We start from the raw sequence: 20,107 nt of genomic DNA, 5'->3' as shown, positions 1-20,107 counted from the left end.
TCCATATACAGGAGATGACAGACATGACATTGAGAGAATGCGTTATTATTCCGCATAAATAATAAACTAGTCGCGCTCTGCTGGCAGATTACGCTTACCTACAGATGTCAAACGATGGCCGGAATAAAAAGTGTCTACGTGAGAACAATTAAGCATTCCTCAAACATGACGTTAACGACGATTCAATTGACATCCAAATCGGAACAAATGATTCATCGACAGCTATTGAACCTCGGAAAACATTTATCGTTGTGAATAAGAAAAGAAATAGTTTATGAATACCTGATCCTGTCAGAGGGTTTCAATTGATAAAATGGAGTAGGTAAGTATTTCTCTAAGGATTTAATATTAACAAGAATTTTAAGTCGCGATCTACATAAACCAACAATGCAGACTTATCAGCTTTGCGTAAGGAAGTTGAAAAAAAGTCAAAGTTGAAAGATGTCTGTTAAATAATGAAGCTGAAGATAATAACTTATTGGCACATGAAAAAGTTTCGTGTTGAAAATTTTCTGGTACTAAACAGGGAAAAAAATACCAACCATAAATTTGAAAAAACATTTCCGTAAAACACTGTACCCCACATCATTCATCAATTGTTTTGGCATTGTTTGATGAATGTTTTTTTTTCTCGTTTCGAGAGATTTTTAACCGATGGACGGCAACCTTAAAAGTCGACCAAGTGTGACGGAAAATTGGAAAATTGAATTAAATTATCACGGGCAATTGTCTCAAGACAACGAGACGTACACGACGGAGCAAGTGGCAGGAAAGAAGGGGTCGATAAAAATATGTTATGGAGTGATGATGGCTTGTTTCAATCACTTGTCCGAATTGGACAAATGGCATTTTTTGTCTTTCGGATGATCCATTAATTCCAACCGATTGGAATTGGATCAATCAATCAATCAATAGACGTTCCAAAATTGATTCGAACAAAATTAATCACACTGATTTCCTGTCTTGATTTGTTTAACTTATGTTTGTCTATTTCCTGGATATGTTTTTGTTTAACTTGAAAACAAATTTTCAACTTATGTGAAATCAGTAAAAACGTCATAGAAACATGTTTACATTATTTACGAATTTTACAATATTATCATATGATCTTTTACTCATCTTTAACAAATATAGACATAAATTTCATTTTTGCTCAAATTGTGCGTGACATTGAATCCACCCGTTTTGAGTTCATCTTTATTTGCATAGCGCAGTGAAGGCGGGTCCGGTCAGAAACTTCAATTAAGCCGTTTTGTATTCCCAACGCCCGTCTAGTTGCAATTGATGCAAAATTGTATACATCTGCTGCCATTTTCATCGTAGACTTCAAGTCTGAGGTCAAGTGATGGGCAGGCGCGGGAAATGGTAGGTCTATGATGCACAACTATTTCAGAGCCCGCTCCACCTACTCCCGCGCATTTTCTTGTTTCAATGCGGGGAAATAACAATCAGAAAATGGGTAATAAGGGGTACTGTACAGTAGGAAAAGGATTTTTTTTATTGAATTGCTTCAAAATACTAACTCCCTGTAAAAACAACAAGTTAACTACGTTTGCTCAAAACAAAGCACCTTCAATAAATCTTCGATACTAAACTAAAAATATGATGTCGTCAAAGTTTGATCATATAATATCATATAAACTAACATACTTTTACTTAGAAACAATATGAATAATAAGACATAGTTGTCACTTTGAATGATACTTACTTCATCAGAGTTTAGTTTTGTTGTGCTGTGTGGCAGCTTCAAAAAGAATGCTGCCACTGGGATACTGGTCAATGTCGTACGAAGCGATTTATCCAGTACTTCCCAAATAGGAATCTCATATTTCTGTCAATAGGAATTCAGTGAGGTAGGGGAGAAAATAGGTCAAGGTGAATTATAGCATGCAGAGTTCAGAAATGTTTCTAGTTAAAAACATTGGAAGCAAATATTTTGACTCTGAATCAGTTTTTAATTCTTGCTTGTATTTTTGAACTTTTGGACGTATTTTCTCTCGAGAAGGGTATGCCAATAACGCATATGTAATACATGCATTTGCACAAGCTGTATTCCTCCTTATTTTCATTTTTTGCCAATGTGGAATATGATTTTTCATTTCACTTATCCATTTGCTCTCCTAGTTACTCCATTTAATAAAATCTCTTAACATGTGTTCAACTGAGAATCTCTTTACACATCTGTTATCTGTTAATAATAACCGACATACAGAGCCCATCGATTCAAAAAAAAACATTTCTGAAGAATTTTCTGGACTCAGAACAAATACGTGAAATTTCGCGAGTTAAGTCACTCAAGTCGCAGAATAAGCCCCATTTTTAACTTTAAAAAATTATTCGTAAAGAAACCTAAATCAAAAACTTGGGTTGAATTTATTTTAATTCAAATGAACTTTAAAATTAAGTTAGATGGTTGATTTGTGACTGGTGAATGTAGTCTTATTGTGGATGTTTCGAACTCTCAGTCAAAATACAATTTAAAAACAGTCCATTTACATAATGTCCTAGATTTCGGTCTGATCTTGGCCATCATCAGAGAAATTCTTTAACAACTTTATTGTATTTTAAAATTATTATTATTATCTTATTTTTAGGATTTCTCTGATGATGGCCATGATCATGACCGAAACGTAGGACATTAAGCAAATGTACTGTTTATAAATTATATTTTGACTGAAAAGCCGAAAAGTCCTTAATAAGATTTAAAAATTAAGAAAATGTTTTTGTATTTACGCTCCCATCATGTTTGTTAAATGCTTGTATCCCAAAAACATGTTAAATAGAATAAATTTGATTTAAATCATGTAAACTTCGAATCTTTGGTTTAGCTGGCGAACGGTACAAATGTGCAACTCGAGACCCCATACACCCAACTTTCGGGTAGTGGCCATATCTTGTCTCACAGCAACCTTAGCGGAGTGAGGGTACTTTGGTCGCACGCAGATTGAGATAGTGGGCTCCGTACGCGTCTGTTCTCCATGTCAGGGACAGCATGCGAAGTGCAATAACATCCTGGTGGTGTTCGGGACCCAAAATAGCAACATCACGTCGGTCCTCCTGCGAGATAGTGGGGTTAGCTGTGAGCCTTGCGAGCCCGTGACTGAGAAAAAAATACCAGCAACGAACGAACATGAACAGGAGATTTCGGATGGAAATCGGCAAAGACCCACGCGACGAAAAGAGACTAGCGAGCGAATGGAAACTCGGAACAACAAACTAACGATCCCTAAATTTCATGGGCAGTACCCACATGCTCTCCATCAAATGGATGGACAAATTCGAAATCGTAGCGCTGCAGGAGGTATGCTGGAAAGGTTCAAGGATACGAACGTTCCAAGATGGTCATGCCATCTGGAAGTTTCATAAAGATTGGGCAACGCTGGCCCAATCTCACAAAAGTGGTTGGTGTAACATCCGCCTGGTGACTCCTTAGGGAATGGATACGAGGAGCACCAGAATGACCATATCAGCAAATTGATCCAATAAATCGAATTGATCACTCGATTTATTGGTCAGTTATTCGACACCCAAACGAAGCATGTGGCCATTCGGAGGCGACACCAACGTGGAAAATTCCATTACGATGCACGATGTGGCATCGTACTCGATGGATGGGGCCTTCATCGTGGCCCTTATCATCGCGGCGATCATCTTTCATTGGCGGCGCAGCCAACGCCGGCTGCGCCAACTAGAGGAGCAGGCCAAGCGCGCGAAGCTTGGCTTGGCTCAAGTATAAGGAGCCCGCGCACATTTAGTGCTGACGCGGGCCGCACATTTACTGCTGATGTCAGCAGCAGTAAACTGTGTGAAAAGTAAGTGTTAATAATATTTCAGAAAATATAGTTCAGTTGCAAGTTAGAATCGAGTGTGTTCGGTTGTCAGCCGAAAGAAAGTATCACAGCCCAGTGTAGTTTAAAGAAGTTGCTCCACTTACATTTTAATAGTTTAACTAAGTTTGCTCCCCCACCGGGGGGAGCAACTTACATCTGGTGATTCCGACGCGATGATCGAGACGTTTAACTAAGTTTGTTCCCCCACCGGGGGGAACAACTGACATCTTGGTGGCCCGACGTGATGATCGGGACGTTTAACTAAGTTTGTTCCCCCACCGGGGGGAACAACTTACATTTGGTGACCCCGTTTAATTAAGTTTGCTCCCCCACCGGGGGGAGCAACTGACATTTTGGTGACCCCGACGTGATGGTCGGGAAGTTACGGAACTTCCCGGCCATCGTTTGCGCGCGAGTTGAAGAAAAAAGTCACTCCCCACGGGGGGAGGTAAATCTAAGTGTTTCAATTGCCTGTGCGCAACCAGTAAAACTGGGATTCACTCTCCTTGCGGCGGGAGCTAAGTAAATTTGGCCATCGTTTGCGCGCGAGTTGAAGTAAAAAGTCACTCCCCACGGGGGGAGGCAAGATTTAAGTGTTCAAACTATCTGTGCGCAATCAGTAAAAACTGGGATTCACTCTCCTTGTGGCGGGAGCTAAGTAAATTTGGCCATCGTTTGCGCGCGAGTTGAAGCGAAAAGTCACTCCCCTTGTGGCGGGAGCTAATTAAATTTGGCCATCGTGTGCGCGAGAGTTGAAGAAAAAGTCACTCCCCACGGGGGGAGGTAAGATTTAAGTGTTTGCGAATTGAGACATTCGTGCGAGTTGGACGTTAGTGCTTAAAGAGGCGAACATAAAACGGTGCAATGTCAACAGAGATTTGACACAGTTAATTAATCCCAGTCCAAGCCCAGTTTTTTCAAGCGTTCCAGTTTGTAGTGGCTCATTGTTAGGTGTGATTGATCCAAGTGCGTGCAACAAATTGTGCCCCTTCACTTTCCGGTGGCAGAAGCCGGAGCGAAACGAAATATACAAAAACAGAAGTTCGATCTACAAACGTTGGTAATCTGCGATATTATTCAACTGATCAAGTGAATGAATACCCAACTTTGTGAAGTGCATTCGTTAGAAAGGCCCAAAATCACAAGTAACTGAAATAGTGGTCGTGATATTTAGTAAAAGTTCCGAGACGTTGCATTGTGTACACAGCACGTAAATTGAAAATAATCATGGCCCAAGCGGGAGAAATTTTGGTCTATGCCAGACAACTGACGGCGCTCGAAGGATCGATTCGAGAAATTAATACGTATGCCGCTGCAATTCGAGTAGGAGACGTACCAGACGTCTCCTTACTACGCGCAAAGCACGATTTGTTGGAAGCACTCTTCCAGCAAGCCTCAAGGGTGGTGTTGGCCCTTGAGGGTATCGAGGGTGCCCCCGAACGAAGGGGACCCCTCACGAATAGCTACACCGAAACAAAGGCCACGCTGTTGGGCTGGATAAGCGAGCGAGAAAGAGCTTTCCAGAACGATGGTCCATCTGGGAGCAGAAACAACATATTGGATCAAACCATTGCAGCCGGCCTGGGCCGATCAGATCATCTACCGCGGATTGAGCTGCCGCGGTTCAACGGATCGCCCACCGGATGGTTGGCCTTCAAAGGCCGCTTCGAAAAGCGCATCAGCACACTTACGGAGGACGCTGACAAGTACGCGTTTTTAGGAAAGTGCTTCGAGCACTTTGACCCGGCCAGACACGCGAGCGAGGCGTTTGAAAGCTCCGGTCTGCCATTTGATGCAGCATGGACGAAGCTCGAAGAGCGATTCTATAAAAAACGGATTGCCTTTGAGGGGTACTTCTTCCAGTTGCTGCGGATCAAACGAGCCCGTGATCAAAACCCAAAAAGCATCCTTGGGTTGATTGACGCGGTGGATACGATGCTATCAGCTACCAAGCAGATAGCGCTTCAAGCATCAGAGCTTGATTGGGTAGCCAACGGACTACTGAACTGCATAGTCAAGGAGAGGCTAGACGAGCGAACCTTGACTAAGCTGGAGGAACGGCTCGATCTGCAGAAGATTTACTCCTGGAAGGAGCTGAAATCGGAGTTGGAAAAAATAGCGAACCAGCTCACCTGTAAAACGGCGATCGAGAGCGCACACTTTCCGAAGGCTCAAAATCGAGCGGCAACGTTCAACGTCAGCAAGGGACCGCGAAACGATCACAAAAACAATCAAGTGTAAAATCAACGCCCCTGCTCGTAAAATCAACGCCCCTGCTCGTTGAAAAGGGACTCACCTGTTATGTGGATACAGGTGGAGTCATAAAGCCTAGCGCAATGCTAGCACAATCAAGTGTAAAATCAACGCCCCTGCTCGTTGAAAAGGGACTCACCTTTTACGTGGATACAGGTGGAGTCATAAAGCCTAGCGCAATGCTAGCACAATCAAGTGTAAAATCAACGCCCCTGCTCGTTGAAAAGGGACTCACCTGTTATGTGGATACAGGTGGAGTCATAAAGCCTAGCGCAATGCTAGCACAATCAAGTGTAAAATCAACGCCCCTGCTCGTTGAAAAGGGACTCACCTGTTATGTGGATACAGGTGGAGTCATAAAGCCTAGCGCAATGCTAGCACAATCAAGTGTAAAATCAACGCCCCTGCTCGTTGAAAAGGGACTCACCTGTTACGTGGATACAGGTGGAGTCATAAAGCCTAGCGCAATGCTAGCACAATCAAGTGTAAAATCAACGCCCCTGCTCGTTGAAAAGGGACTCACCTGTTATGTGGATACAGGTGGAGTCATAAAGCCTAGCGCAATGCTAGCACAATCAAGTGTAAAATCAACGCCCCTGCTCGTTGAAAAGGGACTCACCTGTTATGTGGATACAGGTGGAGTCATAAAGCCTAGCGCAATGCTAGCACAATCAAGTGTAAAATCAACGCCCCTGCTCGTTGAAAAGGGACTCACCTGTTATGTGGATACAGGTGGAGTCATAAAGCCTAGCGCAATGCTAGCACAATCAAGTGTAAAATCAACGCCCCTGCTCGTTGAAAAGGGACTCACCTGTTACGTGGATACAGGTGGAGTCATAAAGCCTAGCGCAATGCTAGCACAATCAAGTGTAAAATCAACGCCCCTGCTCGTTGAAAAGGGACTCACCTGTTATGTGGATACAGGTGGAGTCATAAAGCCTAGCGCAATGCTAGCACAATCAAGTGTAAAATCAACGCCCCTGGTCGTTGAAAAGGGACTCACCTGTTATGTGGATACAGGTGGAGTCATAAAGCCTAGCGCAATGCTAGCACAATCAAGTGTAAAATCAACGCCCCTGCTCGTTGAAAAGGGACTTACCTGTTACGTGGATACAGGTAGAGTCATAAAGCCTAGCGCAATGCTAGCACAAAAACAATTAAGTGGAAAATCAACGCCCCTGCTCGTTGAAAAGGAACCCACCTGTTACGTGGATACAGGTGGAGTCATAAAGCCTAGCGCAATGCTAGCACACGAACAATCAAGGAAGGAAAAGTGCTCGAACGAGGAGCTAAACCAACTTTTTCAAACATTCTTCCAAGGGGATGAACCAGATGCCAGAGAGAACATCTGCCCAACGGAAAATGAAGTGGAGCAACACTTCAGGGAGACTTATCGAATCAATTCAAATGGAAAATTCATGGTGCAAGTCCCATGGACAAGGGAGCTCTCATGCTTGGGGGACTCATATACGCAAGCGCACCGACGACTGCTATCTCTAGTGCGACGACTCGCTCGGAATATGGAAACGAAGCTAGAGTACGACAAGTTTATGAAGGAGTACTTGGAGCTAGACCACATGGAACTGGTCAAAAACAAGGACCAATGCAAGGTCAGATACTACATACCACATTCGTGCGTGGTAAAGCCCGACTCAACGTCAACTAAGCTGAGGGTAGTTTTTGACGCCAGCGCTAAGACTAACACGGGTATGGCGCTGAATGACATCCAGGCAGTTGGACCGGTTATGCAACGAGACCAGTTCGACCTGTCTCTAGACTTCCGCGGAGAAGATTACGTTCTCAGTGCAGACATCGCCAAGATGTACAGGCAGATTCTACTACACGAGGATGACACCTGGGCTCAGTGTATCCTATATAGGTTTACCCCACAGGAAAAGGTTCAAACCTACAGACTCAAGACGGTCACATACGGCGAAGCGTCTTCCTCCTTCCTGGCCTGCCGCGCGTTGCACCAGGTGGGAGAGGAATTGAAAGCGGTCAATCCGCAAATTGCCAACATTATACAACAATGCTTCTACGTGGACAACCTCATGGTGGGAGCAGCAACCGTAGAAGAGCTCAAAGAAATAAAGGAAAAGCTAGAAAGGGCGCTTTTGAACAGAGGTTTTCCATTAAGAAAATGGGCATCGAACAACGAAAGGATATTGGATGGGGTCTCAGCAGAGGATCGCGAACAAACTATCCAAATTGGAGATCGCGAAGCGATCAAAACACTCGGCTTACATTGGTCGCCGAAACACGATACCTTCACCTTCAAAGCGGAAGGTTTCAAAGAAGAGTTCAAAACTATGACTAAAAGGGGCTTGGCCTCGGAAATCCTTCGCCTTTACGACCCACTGGGGTTGATACAACCCGTAATCGTGTCAGCCAAGATCCTGCTTCAACAGTTATGGAAGTATCAGTTAAACTGGGATGACGAAATCCCCCACGAAATCACATCGGCTTGGCAAAACATCTAGAAAGAATTGCCAAAGTTGCAGGAAATGGAATTTCCTAGAAGGGCGGTTCCGAGCAAACCGCATTATCTAGAGCTCCACGGCTTTTCGGACGCCTCAACCAAGGCTTATGGAGTATGCATTTATATGCGCCACATTGACTCAGAAGGAAACGTTACCACGAACTTGCTTTGTGCAAAATCTCGAGTGGCGCCACTAAAGGAGATATCGCTACCTCGACTCGAACTCAAAGGAGCACTGCTTATGGCAGAGCTGGGTCATCGTGCCAAGAAACTTTTCGGAGAACGTATATCCAAAGAGTATTATTGGAGTGACTCACAAGTTGTAATCGCGTGGTTACACGGATCGCCAGATCGTTGGAAGCAGTTTGTGAAAAACAGAGAAATCGCAATTCTGCAGCACACTACACCAAAGCAATGGGGATATGTGCCGTCGGAGATAAATCCTGCGGACATGATCTCTCGAGGAATCACAACGCGCCTGCTCGTTAAAAAGAAAGGAAAATTCTGGACACATGGTCCGGAATTCTTAGGACGCCATACTAATTGGCCCAATACTCCAGAGTATCACACCAATGAGGAACAAACTAAAAAGATAAGCATCTTCATGGCAATACCAGAAATACACGAAGACTTCATTCTTGCGTATAAATACCACAATTCGTTTGAAAAAACCCGACGGCATTTTGCATGGCTGCGCAGAGCCATGGACAATTTTTTACCTATGAGACTGCGAGCAAGCAGCATAGCAAATAAAGGACCTCTCTCTCCAGCTGAATTGGAAGAAGGCATGAAACTCATCGTGCGGACTATGCAGCAAAAGGCGTATTCCGTTGAAATTGAAGCACTAAGAAGGGGTGCAGAGATACCCAAAGGACCTTTTCAACACGTTAACCTAACACTGAGAGAAGGATTACTACACGTTACCGGAAGACTATGTATGGCTGACGTGCCATTCACACATAAAAACCCAATCATGATCCCGAAAACTCATCCATTTTCGAAAACAATCATCTCACACATACACGAGAAGAACTTCCACTGCGGACTCGAGCTAGTCATAAGCGAATTTCGTCGCACGTACTGGATGCAGAATCTTAGAAAAATTATCCAAGGTGTTCTAGCAATGAGCCAACAGAAATGCCACAACTAGATGCAACAGAGCAAGTAAGAGCAGCTGAGTTTGAAGAGGATCCACCCCCAAGGTCTACGGATTCGATTTGGGGCGGCAGACTGCGCCCCAAAGGGGGGAGAAAAATGGAAGTTTCATAAAGATTGGGCAACGCTGGCCCAATCTCACAAAAGTGGTTGGTGTAACATCCGCCTGGTGACTCCTTAGGGAATGGATACGAGGAGCACCAGAATGACCATATCAGCAAATTGATCCAATAAATCGAATTGATCACTCGATTTATTGGTCAGTTATTCGACACCCAAACGAAGCATGTGGCCATTCGGAGGCGACACCAACGTGGAAAATTCCATTACGATGCACGATGTGGCATCGTACTCGATGGATGGGGCCTTCATCGTGGCCCTTATCATCGCGGCGATCATCTTTCATTGGCGGCGCAGCCAACGCCGGCTGCGCCAACTAGAGGAGCAGGCCAAGCGCGCGAAGCTTGGCTTGGCTCAAGTATAAGGAGCCCGCGCACATTTAGTGCTGACGCGGGCCGCACATTTACTGCTGATGTCAGCAGCAGTAAACTGTGTGAAAAGTAAGTGTTAATAATATTTCAGAAAATATAGTTCAGTTGCAAGTTAGAATCGAGTGTGTTCGGTTGTCAGCCGAAAGAAAGTATCACAGCCCAGTGTAGTTTAAAGAAGTTGCTCCACTTACATTTTAATAGTTTAACTAAGTTTGCTCCCCCACCGGGGGGAGCAACTTACATCTGGTGATTCCGACGCGATGATCGAGACGTTTAACTAAGTTTGTTCCCCCACCGGGGGGAACAACTGACATCTTGGTGGCCCGACGTGATGATCGGGACGTTTAACTAAGTTTGTTCCCCCACCGGGGGGAACAACTTACATTTGGTGACCCCGTTTAATTAAGTTTGCTCCCCCACCGGGGGGAGCAACTGACACCATCTACAAGAGCTGTGGCAACACACGAGCCGGTTGAGAATCAAGGGCCGATACTTCATTATCTGCATCATCAACGTGCACAGCTCTCACCTCGGAAGTACCTCTGACGACAAAGAAGAATTCTGCGCGCGGCAGGAACTTGAATACGACCGCTGCCCAAAACATGATTTCAAGATCATCGTCATCGGGGATTTTAACGCTCAGGTCGGTCAGGAGGAAGAACTCAAACCAACAATTAAAAGGTTCATCGCGCACCAACTGACCAACGAAAAAGGCATAAGACTCAAAGATTACGCCGCCTCCAAACGAATGGCCGTACGAAGTACCTTTTTCTGGCACCGCCTCCCACACTCGTACACCTGGAGATCACCGTACCAAACGCAATCACAAATCGATAACGTTTTGATAAACAGCCGGCACTTCTCGGGCATCATCGACGTCAGATCCTGTCGAGGCGAGGACATCGAGTCAGACCATTATCTGGCGATGGTAAAGATGCGCCCAAAATTCTGCGTAGTGACCATCGCCCGCCTCGTTTAAATATCGCACGGCTGAGGCAACCTGAGGTCGAAGTCCCCCTCGAGGATTGTTGAGATACCATCAAGACATCCATCAACAGAACTGCGGAGAACGTCCTCGGTCATGTGAAAAGAACTCGACGGAACGACGAGAATGCCGCGCGGGCGGCAGTAGTGCATAGAGGTACCCGTCGAAACGTGAAAAATCACCGACAGCGGAAGAGGCAGCGAGTTAGAACTTTCCAAGAGAAAAATCGCCGGCTGGAGGAGGAGGAGGAGCTCGAAGAGCTGGAGCAGCTGCATTGTTGCCAAGAAACACGAAAATTCTATCAGAAACTCTACGCTTCCCGCAAAGGCTTCCTGCCGCAAGCCGAAATGTGCCGGTACAAGGACGGAGGCATCCTGATGGACAATCATGAGGTGATTAAAAACGATGAGTGAAGTTAAAGAAGCCAATCATCAGCTGAATAGCAACAAATCGGCTGGAAAGGACCGTATCACAGCTGAACTTATCAAAACGGGCTCGGACAAATTGACCGATTGCCTACATCGGTTGATGGTCCGGATCTGGGACACAGACAGCTACCGGAGGAGTGGAAGGAAAGGGTAATATCCCCATCTATAAGAAACGCGTCAAATTGGACTGTGAGAACTCCTGAGTGATTACTGTCCTCAATGCCGCCTACAAAGTGTTGTCCCGAATCCTACTCCAACGCCTAACGCCACAAGCAAACAAATTCGTGGTAAGTCATCAGGCCGACTTCATGGAGGGACGGTCCACGGTAGACCAGATCTTCACACTAGCAAATCCTTCAAAAATGCCGTGAATACCAAGTCCCTAGCCACCATCTATTTATCGACCTCAAAGCCGCAAACGACACTACCGACCGTAACGAGCTATGGAAAATCATGGACAAGAACGGCTTCTCTGGGAAGCTGTCCAGACTGATCAAAGTGACGATTGATGGAACGCAGTGTGTGCGGAATTCGGATGAATTATCGAGTTCATCTGCGGTGGAGGAGGAGATCTATTGCGAAAGCAGGAAGTATTGGTTTGATGATTAATACGTCCAAGACTAAGTATACGCTGGCCTGCAGATCCGATACCGACCGAGTCCGTTTGTACAGTAATAACAAGGTCACGATCGACGGCGAAGACTTTGTCTATCTCGGGCGGCGGCGAAAGTCGTGCCTTCTATGGACTCCACAAGCAACGGCGGTCGAGAAGACTTAGCCCAGTTGTGCACGAGACATGGATATTGCTCGAGGAGGACCTGCGTACACTCGGAGTATTCGAGCGACGAGTGTTAAGAACCAACTTTGGCGGCGTGCAGGAGAACGCAGTATGGAGGCAAATGATGAACCACGAGCTCGCGCGACTCTACGGCGAACCCAGTATTCAGAAAGTGGTGAAAGCTGACCGGATACGCTGGGCGGGACATGTTGCGAGAATGTCGGACGACTGTCCTGCAAAACAGGTGTTCGCTACGAATCCGGTAGGAACAAGACGAGCGGGGGCGCAACGAGCGAGGTAATTAGAACAAGTGGAGCGTGATCTGGCGTATGTGGGATGGCCGAGAAGTTGAAAAGCGGTTGCAATCAATACCTTAAGAGAGAATTGAAGATATAATAAACAGATTTGATTAAGTTTTTCGTATGGATGAACTGATTTCATAGTTTTGTGGCCATGAAAATATTGGTGGACTGTGGGTGCGGCGCTTGGCAACACTAGTGGGACTCACTCCCCCTGCGGGAGCGAGCCTCTTCTAGACAACCCCTGGTGGCGGTCTCACCAGTGGAGGCATGTCCTCGAACTGTGCCTGGAGGTCGAGGTCGATGTGAGCGCTTGGGAAAACAACTACTGATGGTTCGCTCCCCTCGTGGGATTGGACCTTAAGAGACAACCTCGCATGGTTGTCCCATCAGTACAGGCAGGTCCTCTTGACGTTGCCTGGCGGCCAAGGCTCGGGGGGATCTCGATCGCCTGGTTGACCGAGATCCAAAACTCTTTCCGGATAGGGGCCTCTGAAAAGAGCCGATTGTGGCAGCTGAAACCCGGGAGCAAGGCGTCGGAGCGAAGCACCAGAAGAAAGAAGGCACTATTTTTGGCCTCCATACTATTTTATTTCTCTACTTAACTATTTATACTATTATATACACTTTTTCTTCGGTCCCACCTTCACGGTTTAGCGGTTTGATTATGCTTGACTCCAGGCGCATCGAAAAATGCACCCTTTAATAGGCTGTCGAGCAAGCACACGAGCACGTTCTTGCGCCAGATGGAATCGCCTAGATCTTTCTAGGCGCGTTCAGCGAGAGCGGCCGTCTTGCTCTCTCCGTGCGGTACTCTCGCGTATTTAGCGTGGCTCTCTCTAACTTCAGTCGACTGGTCGGACTGAACACATTGTATGGCAACCCTAACTTTTGTTTTTGTTTTTTTTTCATTAAATTCAAAATGATATCGATTTTTAAAAAATGACAGCTTTACGGTATAAAGTAATCAGTTTTTAGCATATTAAATAAAATTATACGAAAAAATTAAATAGGACTAATTAGTCCGCACGGAGGTTCGGCAATTTAGACAACAGTTATAATAAAATCGTTTTAACGAAAACGAAAAGAGAATTTCTCATAAAAATTACTCAAATGAATAAAGAACAGAAACAGATGAAATATTTGCTAAAATCAGTATTCTGCTTGATAGGCACATACAAATGATAGGCACGGTAAATGATGAAATCTGTGAAAAAAGGCTAGGTACAATTTTCGGAAATGTTTCCTCTATCAGTGCTGAAAATTTCATTACGATTCGTTTTGTTCCAAAAAAGTTATACGTGATGGAAGCCCCGAGACGAAAATTTATTTTGGACAGCCACGTCAAAAATCCGACGTGGTCGGGTTTAAAAATTGCAAAATCTGTAAAAATGGTCAAATTGTCCGTGTGCATCGTTCTAAAATGTTTCCTCGAGATGTATACTATCGATTGGCAGGTTCATACCAAGCGTTAAAGTGGACCTAAGGATAGGAAACTGCATTTGAAGGTGTTGAGAACGATCAAGGCAAACACAGGGTAGTCGGACTACGACATAGCCAAGAAATTCCACGCCGACCGGTGCACCGTCAGAAGGATTCGTCTGCGCGAGTAAGCAAAAAAGCCGGACATTGAAGCAGAAAGTACGAAAAACCCCGGTTTATGTGAAAATCAAGACCTTGGACTCCGAAATGTACAAGGAGGAGTGCCTGAAAAACGTTTTTTTTTATTCGTTCATTATATCTCACAAAGGACCAGTAAAGTTTTCGACAGATTTGGCAAGCTGCCACTAAAGCAAAGAGGTATCGGAACAACGCGACGGGTGGATTTTGTCGAAATGGACATAAACCCACCCAACTGCCCTCAATTCTGCCCTATCGAAAAATTTTGGGCAATTGTCAAGCAGAAGATGAAGATGGTAGGACGACTTGAGATGCAACAGAGATTGTGGAACAAAATGGCCGCTGAGGTCAGCGAATAGGATGTCCAAACTATAATGAGTGGTAAATACTCGACGAAAAGTTCGAAATTTCATCGAAACAACATCGGAATAATTTTTTATTATTTTTACTCTAAAGTTCAATAAAATATATACATAGCTCTGAGATAGACCCTTTTTACTTCGTCCAGATTTATCGTTATCCATGCTTTACCTAGTGCTTCAAATAACTATTTCTATAATTTTTTCAAGCAACATAAAGTAAACTGAGTTTATATTTGCTTTTAAGCAATGAACCAAGAAACGATATGGTCCTGAATAAAGAAAAATAACAATGTGTATATTAGGTTGATATTTGGATCAGATTTATTTTTCCAATATGTGTCCCGATTCCATATCCCTATTCTTCTCATTTTACGATATCTAAAAATATTTGTATAAAAAATTAATTACATTAGAAACTTTTGAGAGCTAAAATAAGAGATAGAGATGTTCTCTCAGTGTTTCATCAAACCGAAACAATTTTTAAAAAAAAATCTGCATCCTTTCATGCAACCTGCCTCGTAATACCCAACTCAACTGATGATGCCTGTCCGAATGCTATCAGAGCTACTGCATAGCTGCTAGTCGGGGATGCCTTTGAACAGTTTGCATGTCGGCGCGAAATTTTTGCTTCCAGTAGCTTGTTCCTCAACAATCACTAACCTAGTCTAGTGGAAATGGAAATGGAAATGGTGCTCTATGACGTTGAGCATAGCAACATTTTGCTAAGCCGCCCAGCTGAACCATGAACAAAGTGTACGGGTACTTGTAACGTACTTCGGTTGATTGTAATGAGGTTAGACCTATAGGCGGGAATCGTTCGACGATGATTGAAGGCAGGTGCGGCCAAATGAGTTTATCCGCGAACGAACACGAGAAATGTCGATTGGATTGGAATTTTTACCCCATTCATGAACTATTGAATACTGCTGGATTGCTGGATTGAGCTGTGGTTATTCCGTAACGATTTGACAGCCACTGTTTTTACACTGTTCTATACCGCATCTTTCGGAGCCGAGAAAGCTTCAAGATGGAAGATGCCGAAACAAAAGCTCGCGCGCCAGGCAGTGATAAATGCGTTTTCATTTGTCCAACTGCGCAAGAGGCTCTTCTCATTCGGGCCGTTTCGAGGTTACTGGGAAAAAGGTAATGGAGTTTTATATTGTATATCTTCAACCGTTCGTCGTGAAGTTGAATATATTTTTCGCACATCAATAGCTACCGGAACCTTGACTTTAGTGAGGTCTTCCTTCGCTGCCCGCCAAGAGTCCGCGACCCGCCAAGACCTTGATTACTATCGTCGTTGGTTGTCCCTATGCCGTGGCCAGTCGCACTTAGAGCTGACACTTGAATTCAACCGAGGGTACCAGAAGTGACTGGATGTTTTCCACGAAACGAACGTTGGAGCTTTACAGGAAAGCAGCAAAAATAACAGCTCCGGCTGAGAGTCTAAACTGACAGACGGTCATGATAATAAATGCCATTTTTGGCGATTGTCTGATTTGTCGTGTATGGGAAATAAAATTAAAGCAGTTTGTTTTTTATATTTTCCTTCGGTCGACAGCGTGTGTTTTATTTTAAATCAGCTGTAAGCCGTGCATTCCAAATTCTAATAGCTTAATTTTACCTTGAATGGATAGTGACCTCATGATCGGTGAGTTTGCCGCGTATATTTTAGTATTGATTACGTTAAAACTGAACTGAAAACTGTTTTGGATTAGTCAATTTGTAAAATAGATTTTATTATATTTTTTAAGTTTTTAATGTAAGCTGTGAACACATGTCAATCACCCGAATGCTTGGAATGATTCTCAACTCAATTATTTTCTGAGGGTGATTTATAAGTCTTCCACAAGGGTGATTTAAAAATAATTAGCGAATAGTGGGATATCTTGGGTCACTTTTTTCAAAGCTTCATTACATCTTTACCACTTTACCAACGTTTTGATATTCGTAATCAAATAAAATGGAAAAGATAAATGGTTTGGTTATCTAAATTTCTAACGTATCATTAGGCAAAAAAAAATTTTAATGATTTCATTTTCAAAAGTTCTGACAGTTTGAAGAAAAGTTTTTTTTTTATTTTGAAAGTTGTGGGGAATTGTGGGTCACCAAACCCAAGATGACCAAATAACATGCAAATTCATAGTTCACCATAAACTGGGATTTCAAAAATCACTTATCTAAGCAACTTCAGGTGAGCAAATAAATAAAAGTATAAAAAACTTGGCTCGTGATCATTTTAGCAAAATTCCTTTTAAAGGATTTGTGTGAGTCTTTATTTGAAAGAAAAAATTTTGGATGTATTTTAAGCTAAAAAGGAGTATAGTGAGTGGAATTTTATCTGCCTTTTCAGTCTACTGGACTGTGAAAAAAAAATTGTTTTTATTTCCAACATTTCGATGATTTATTTCATCTTTGGCAAGGATTTAAAAGGGGTTTTTAAGTTGTTTTGGGATATTATTGTTCAATGAGATATGAAAATTAGACCGGAACAAATTTGAAATCCTTCTTTTGTCAGATGATAGAATTCCTATCCACTGAAGTTTGATTTCTGCTCTATGAACTGTTCGAAATTTCGAATAATTTATGATTTTTCTTTTCAATTGAAACCTTAAATTTTTTTTATTTCCCCCTTCGGGATTTGCATACAATCAAAGGGAGGTGACGAAAAAAGAATTTGATATTTTTTTCAGACCTTAGTGTACTTACAAAAAAGGAGTTCTATTGTCTAAATTCTAATATTCTTTCTATCAATGCTGGTGTCATACATTAAACAACTTAACAACCTTTATAGAATCCTTGATGAAAGATAAATAAATCACCGAAACGTCCGAATTAAAAACAAAATTCGTTTTCACTGCCCAGTAGACTGAAAAAGCCGATTAAAGTCCACCAACTATCAAAATTTCACAATCTAAAGCACATAGAAGGTGTAAAAAACATCGAAATATAGGTGGCTCAAAATGCCCCAAATGATTTGATTTGCAAATTGGTTGCGTTCGAAAGAGTTATTGATATTTCATTCCTTGTTCATGTGAAATAGCCATACAAAACAAAGGTTATGACCCAAGCAACCAAAAGTCCCATAAAACAGGTACAAAAACGCTTACTCAGCCCCATCATTGATATGAAACCCGTTCTATGCAGCTTAAAATTTAAGTTCTTATGGATACTTTCAAGTTCCAAAACATCTAAATGATCTTCTATTCAGCTTCCAGCGGCCTTTTTATTCAGCTTCCAAAAAATCGTAAATTGAGCAAAAAATCTCACACCCTTGACATCGGTTCATATCACCTTCTCTTGATTATTTACTATGTTCTGTACATGATGCCACGCACCGGATTCCAAACTCGACTAATTGCTCAATTGCTTCTTTCCTACATTTACTAAATATATCGCATCAGAATGGTCACTCAATTACCAAATAACTTATTGAAAAAAAACTTGCCCGGCTTGAGGATCGAACCCCGACCTTCGTGGTGAGAATCGAACACGCTACCACTAGACCACGCCTTGATGTTGTTCTAACTGAAACTAAAACACGATGTGGTGGTTTTATTTTGAAAGCACCTCAATGCACTTTTTTGTGACTTAGTAAATTCCGTTTTGAGCACTTTTGTGCCCTTTATGTGAATTAGTAAATCCCGTTTTGAGCACTTTTGTGCCCTCTATGTGACTTAAGTCCCATACAACGCACATATAAATCACTTTTGCAGCTTTCAAGTTCATTAATGAGTACATATAGATCACTTACGGGAATTGCGCAAAATAAGTCACATACAACGTACATATCAATCACTTTTGCAGCTTTCAAGTTCATTAATTAGTACATAATGTTCACTTAAGGGAATTGGGCAGTTGATTCTCTTTGTCAGCCAATATGTAACTTTCAAAGCCTTCATTCAATGAAATATGTGACTTTTGGTTGCTTGGGGAGCATATTTTGGTAATGAACATTAGGTTTCCCACAATTCGCAAGTGCTTGTTTGATAATGTATGCAACGAAAAAACTAAAAACTTCCAAAAATAAATTTACGATGATTTCTCCCCTTTAAAAGTTAAAAAAATATATTTAACTTAATGACAAATTATTTAAATATTTTGAGTTGAAAAATTCAGAAAAATGATAAAAATTACAAGAATTTGAAAAAAATATAAGAAAAACCTCCTACATATAAATTATAAAAAAAACTTAAAATTTACAAAAGTAAGGAACACAAGCAACAAAAAATGACAGAATGACTAAAGTTTTTGTTGAAAATGCAGATTTTAGTGGTCGGAATAAAGTTAATCATTATTGAGGTTTGTTCGTCAAGTCCTTAAACAACCACCTATTACATTAGCGATAGCTATTTGTCACTTTCCACTTTTCATATTCCATAACCGATAAAGTACTTATTTCTCAATGAGTGCTTTGACACTGTAACCTAGAATATCTGGCAACACTGTTGTGTTACCACGAACCCAATTTAAGTAGTCTAGCCTAACCATGTGATGATGTAAACATTTGTACCGCGTTTATCATCATCACCTGCCGTCAGCAATCATTGATCTATTGTTCTCGATTGCGAATTGGACATAGCAAGGGGAACCAAAACAAACAATGTTTTGGTTCTTCTCGTGGCAGCTGGCATCAGCTGGCTGATTCTCGGTTGATATGTGTCGTAGAGAAAGCTGACGGCTTCTCACGATCTCGCTGATGAATGCATAGTTCACGTCCAGATGCTTTATCCGCTGATGGGTCCGGGCCTCCTCCAGGTACTGGATGCAAGGAATGTTGTCTTCCATTAGCGTGGAAAGAGTGCTAACCACACCCTATTCACCTAGGAAGTTTGCCAACCATAAACCTTCCTTGACTGCGAGGCAAAGGGCTCCTATCTCAGCTTCGATCGATGACAGACTGACCTTCTGCTGACGTTTCGTTGACCACGAAACTAGATTCCCGAAAATCATGTTAGCATAGCCTGATACAGATCTTCGATCATCGGAGTCGTTGGCAAAATCTGCATCATCGTACCTCGAAGGTATCGCAGAAAACACTTCAGGCCTTGCGAATGCCTATCCGCTGGGCTGGCCTGGTATTTGCTCAGTGCGCTAACCGCAGTATAGATATCTGGTCTCGAAGATGTCGCCAGATATTGTAGACAACCGATCAATTCTTTGAACGGTTGTTCGGTGAAAGCCTCACCACCGTTCAGCTTCATCCAGCGAACATTTGTATCAAGCGGTGTGCTTACGGGTTTACAATCGACCATACTGAATCGTTGCAGAACCTTCTCGACGTATCCTGATTGGGAAATCTTGATGACGCTATTCGGGAAGTTTCGCTTGATGGTCATTCCCAAGAAAGTCTTGATTTTTAGGAGATCTTTCATCTGGAATAGCCTTCCAAGCTCGGTCTTGAACCACATAACCTCTGAAACGTCT

At 42.9% G+C, this 20,107-nt stretch overlaps 2 protein-coding genes across 4 annotated transcripts in view; one reads left to right on the top strand and one right to left on the bottom strand.

Moving 5' to 3' along the window:
- Positions 1–20,107, bottom strand: part of LOC129757291 (filamin-C) — a 222,230-nt gene that overhangs the window by 163,381 nt on the left and 38,742 nt on the right. The window lies entirely within an intron of this gene.
- On the top strand, positions 8,588–9,712 carry LOC129752699 (uncharacterized). The gene has a single exon (XM_055748471.1). It carries the CDS (start codon positions 8,588–8,590, stop codon positions 9,710–9,712), a length of 1,125 nt encoding a protein of 374 aa, XP_055604446.1.

This window comes from Uranotaenia lowii, chromosome 3 (genome assembly GCF_029784155.1).
Source record: "Uranotaenia lowii strain MFRU-FL chromosome 3, ASM2978415v1, whole genome shotgun sequence".
In the NCBI taxonomy this organism is placed as follows: Eukaryota; Metazoa; Arthropoda; class Insecta; order Diptera; family Culicidae; genus Uranotaenia; species Uranotaenia lowii.
Note: the sequence above shows the minus strand (reverse complement) of the source record. Positions and strands in the feature narration are given on the sequence as shown.

Coding starts and splice junctions, on each gene's coding strand:
- LOC129752699 (XM_055748471.1), top strand. CDS start 8,588: ATGGAATTTCCTAGAAGGGCGGTTCCGAGCAAACCGCATTATCTAGAG.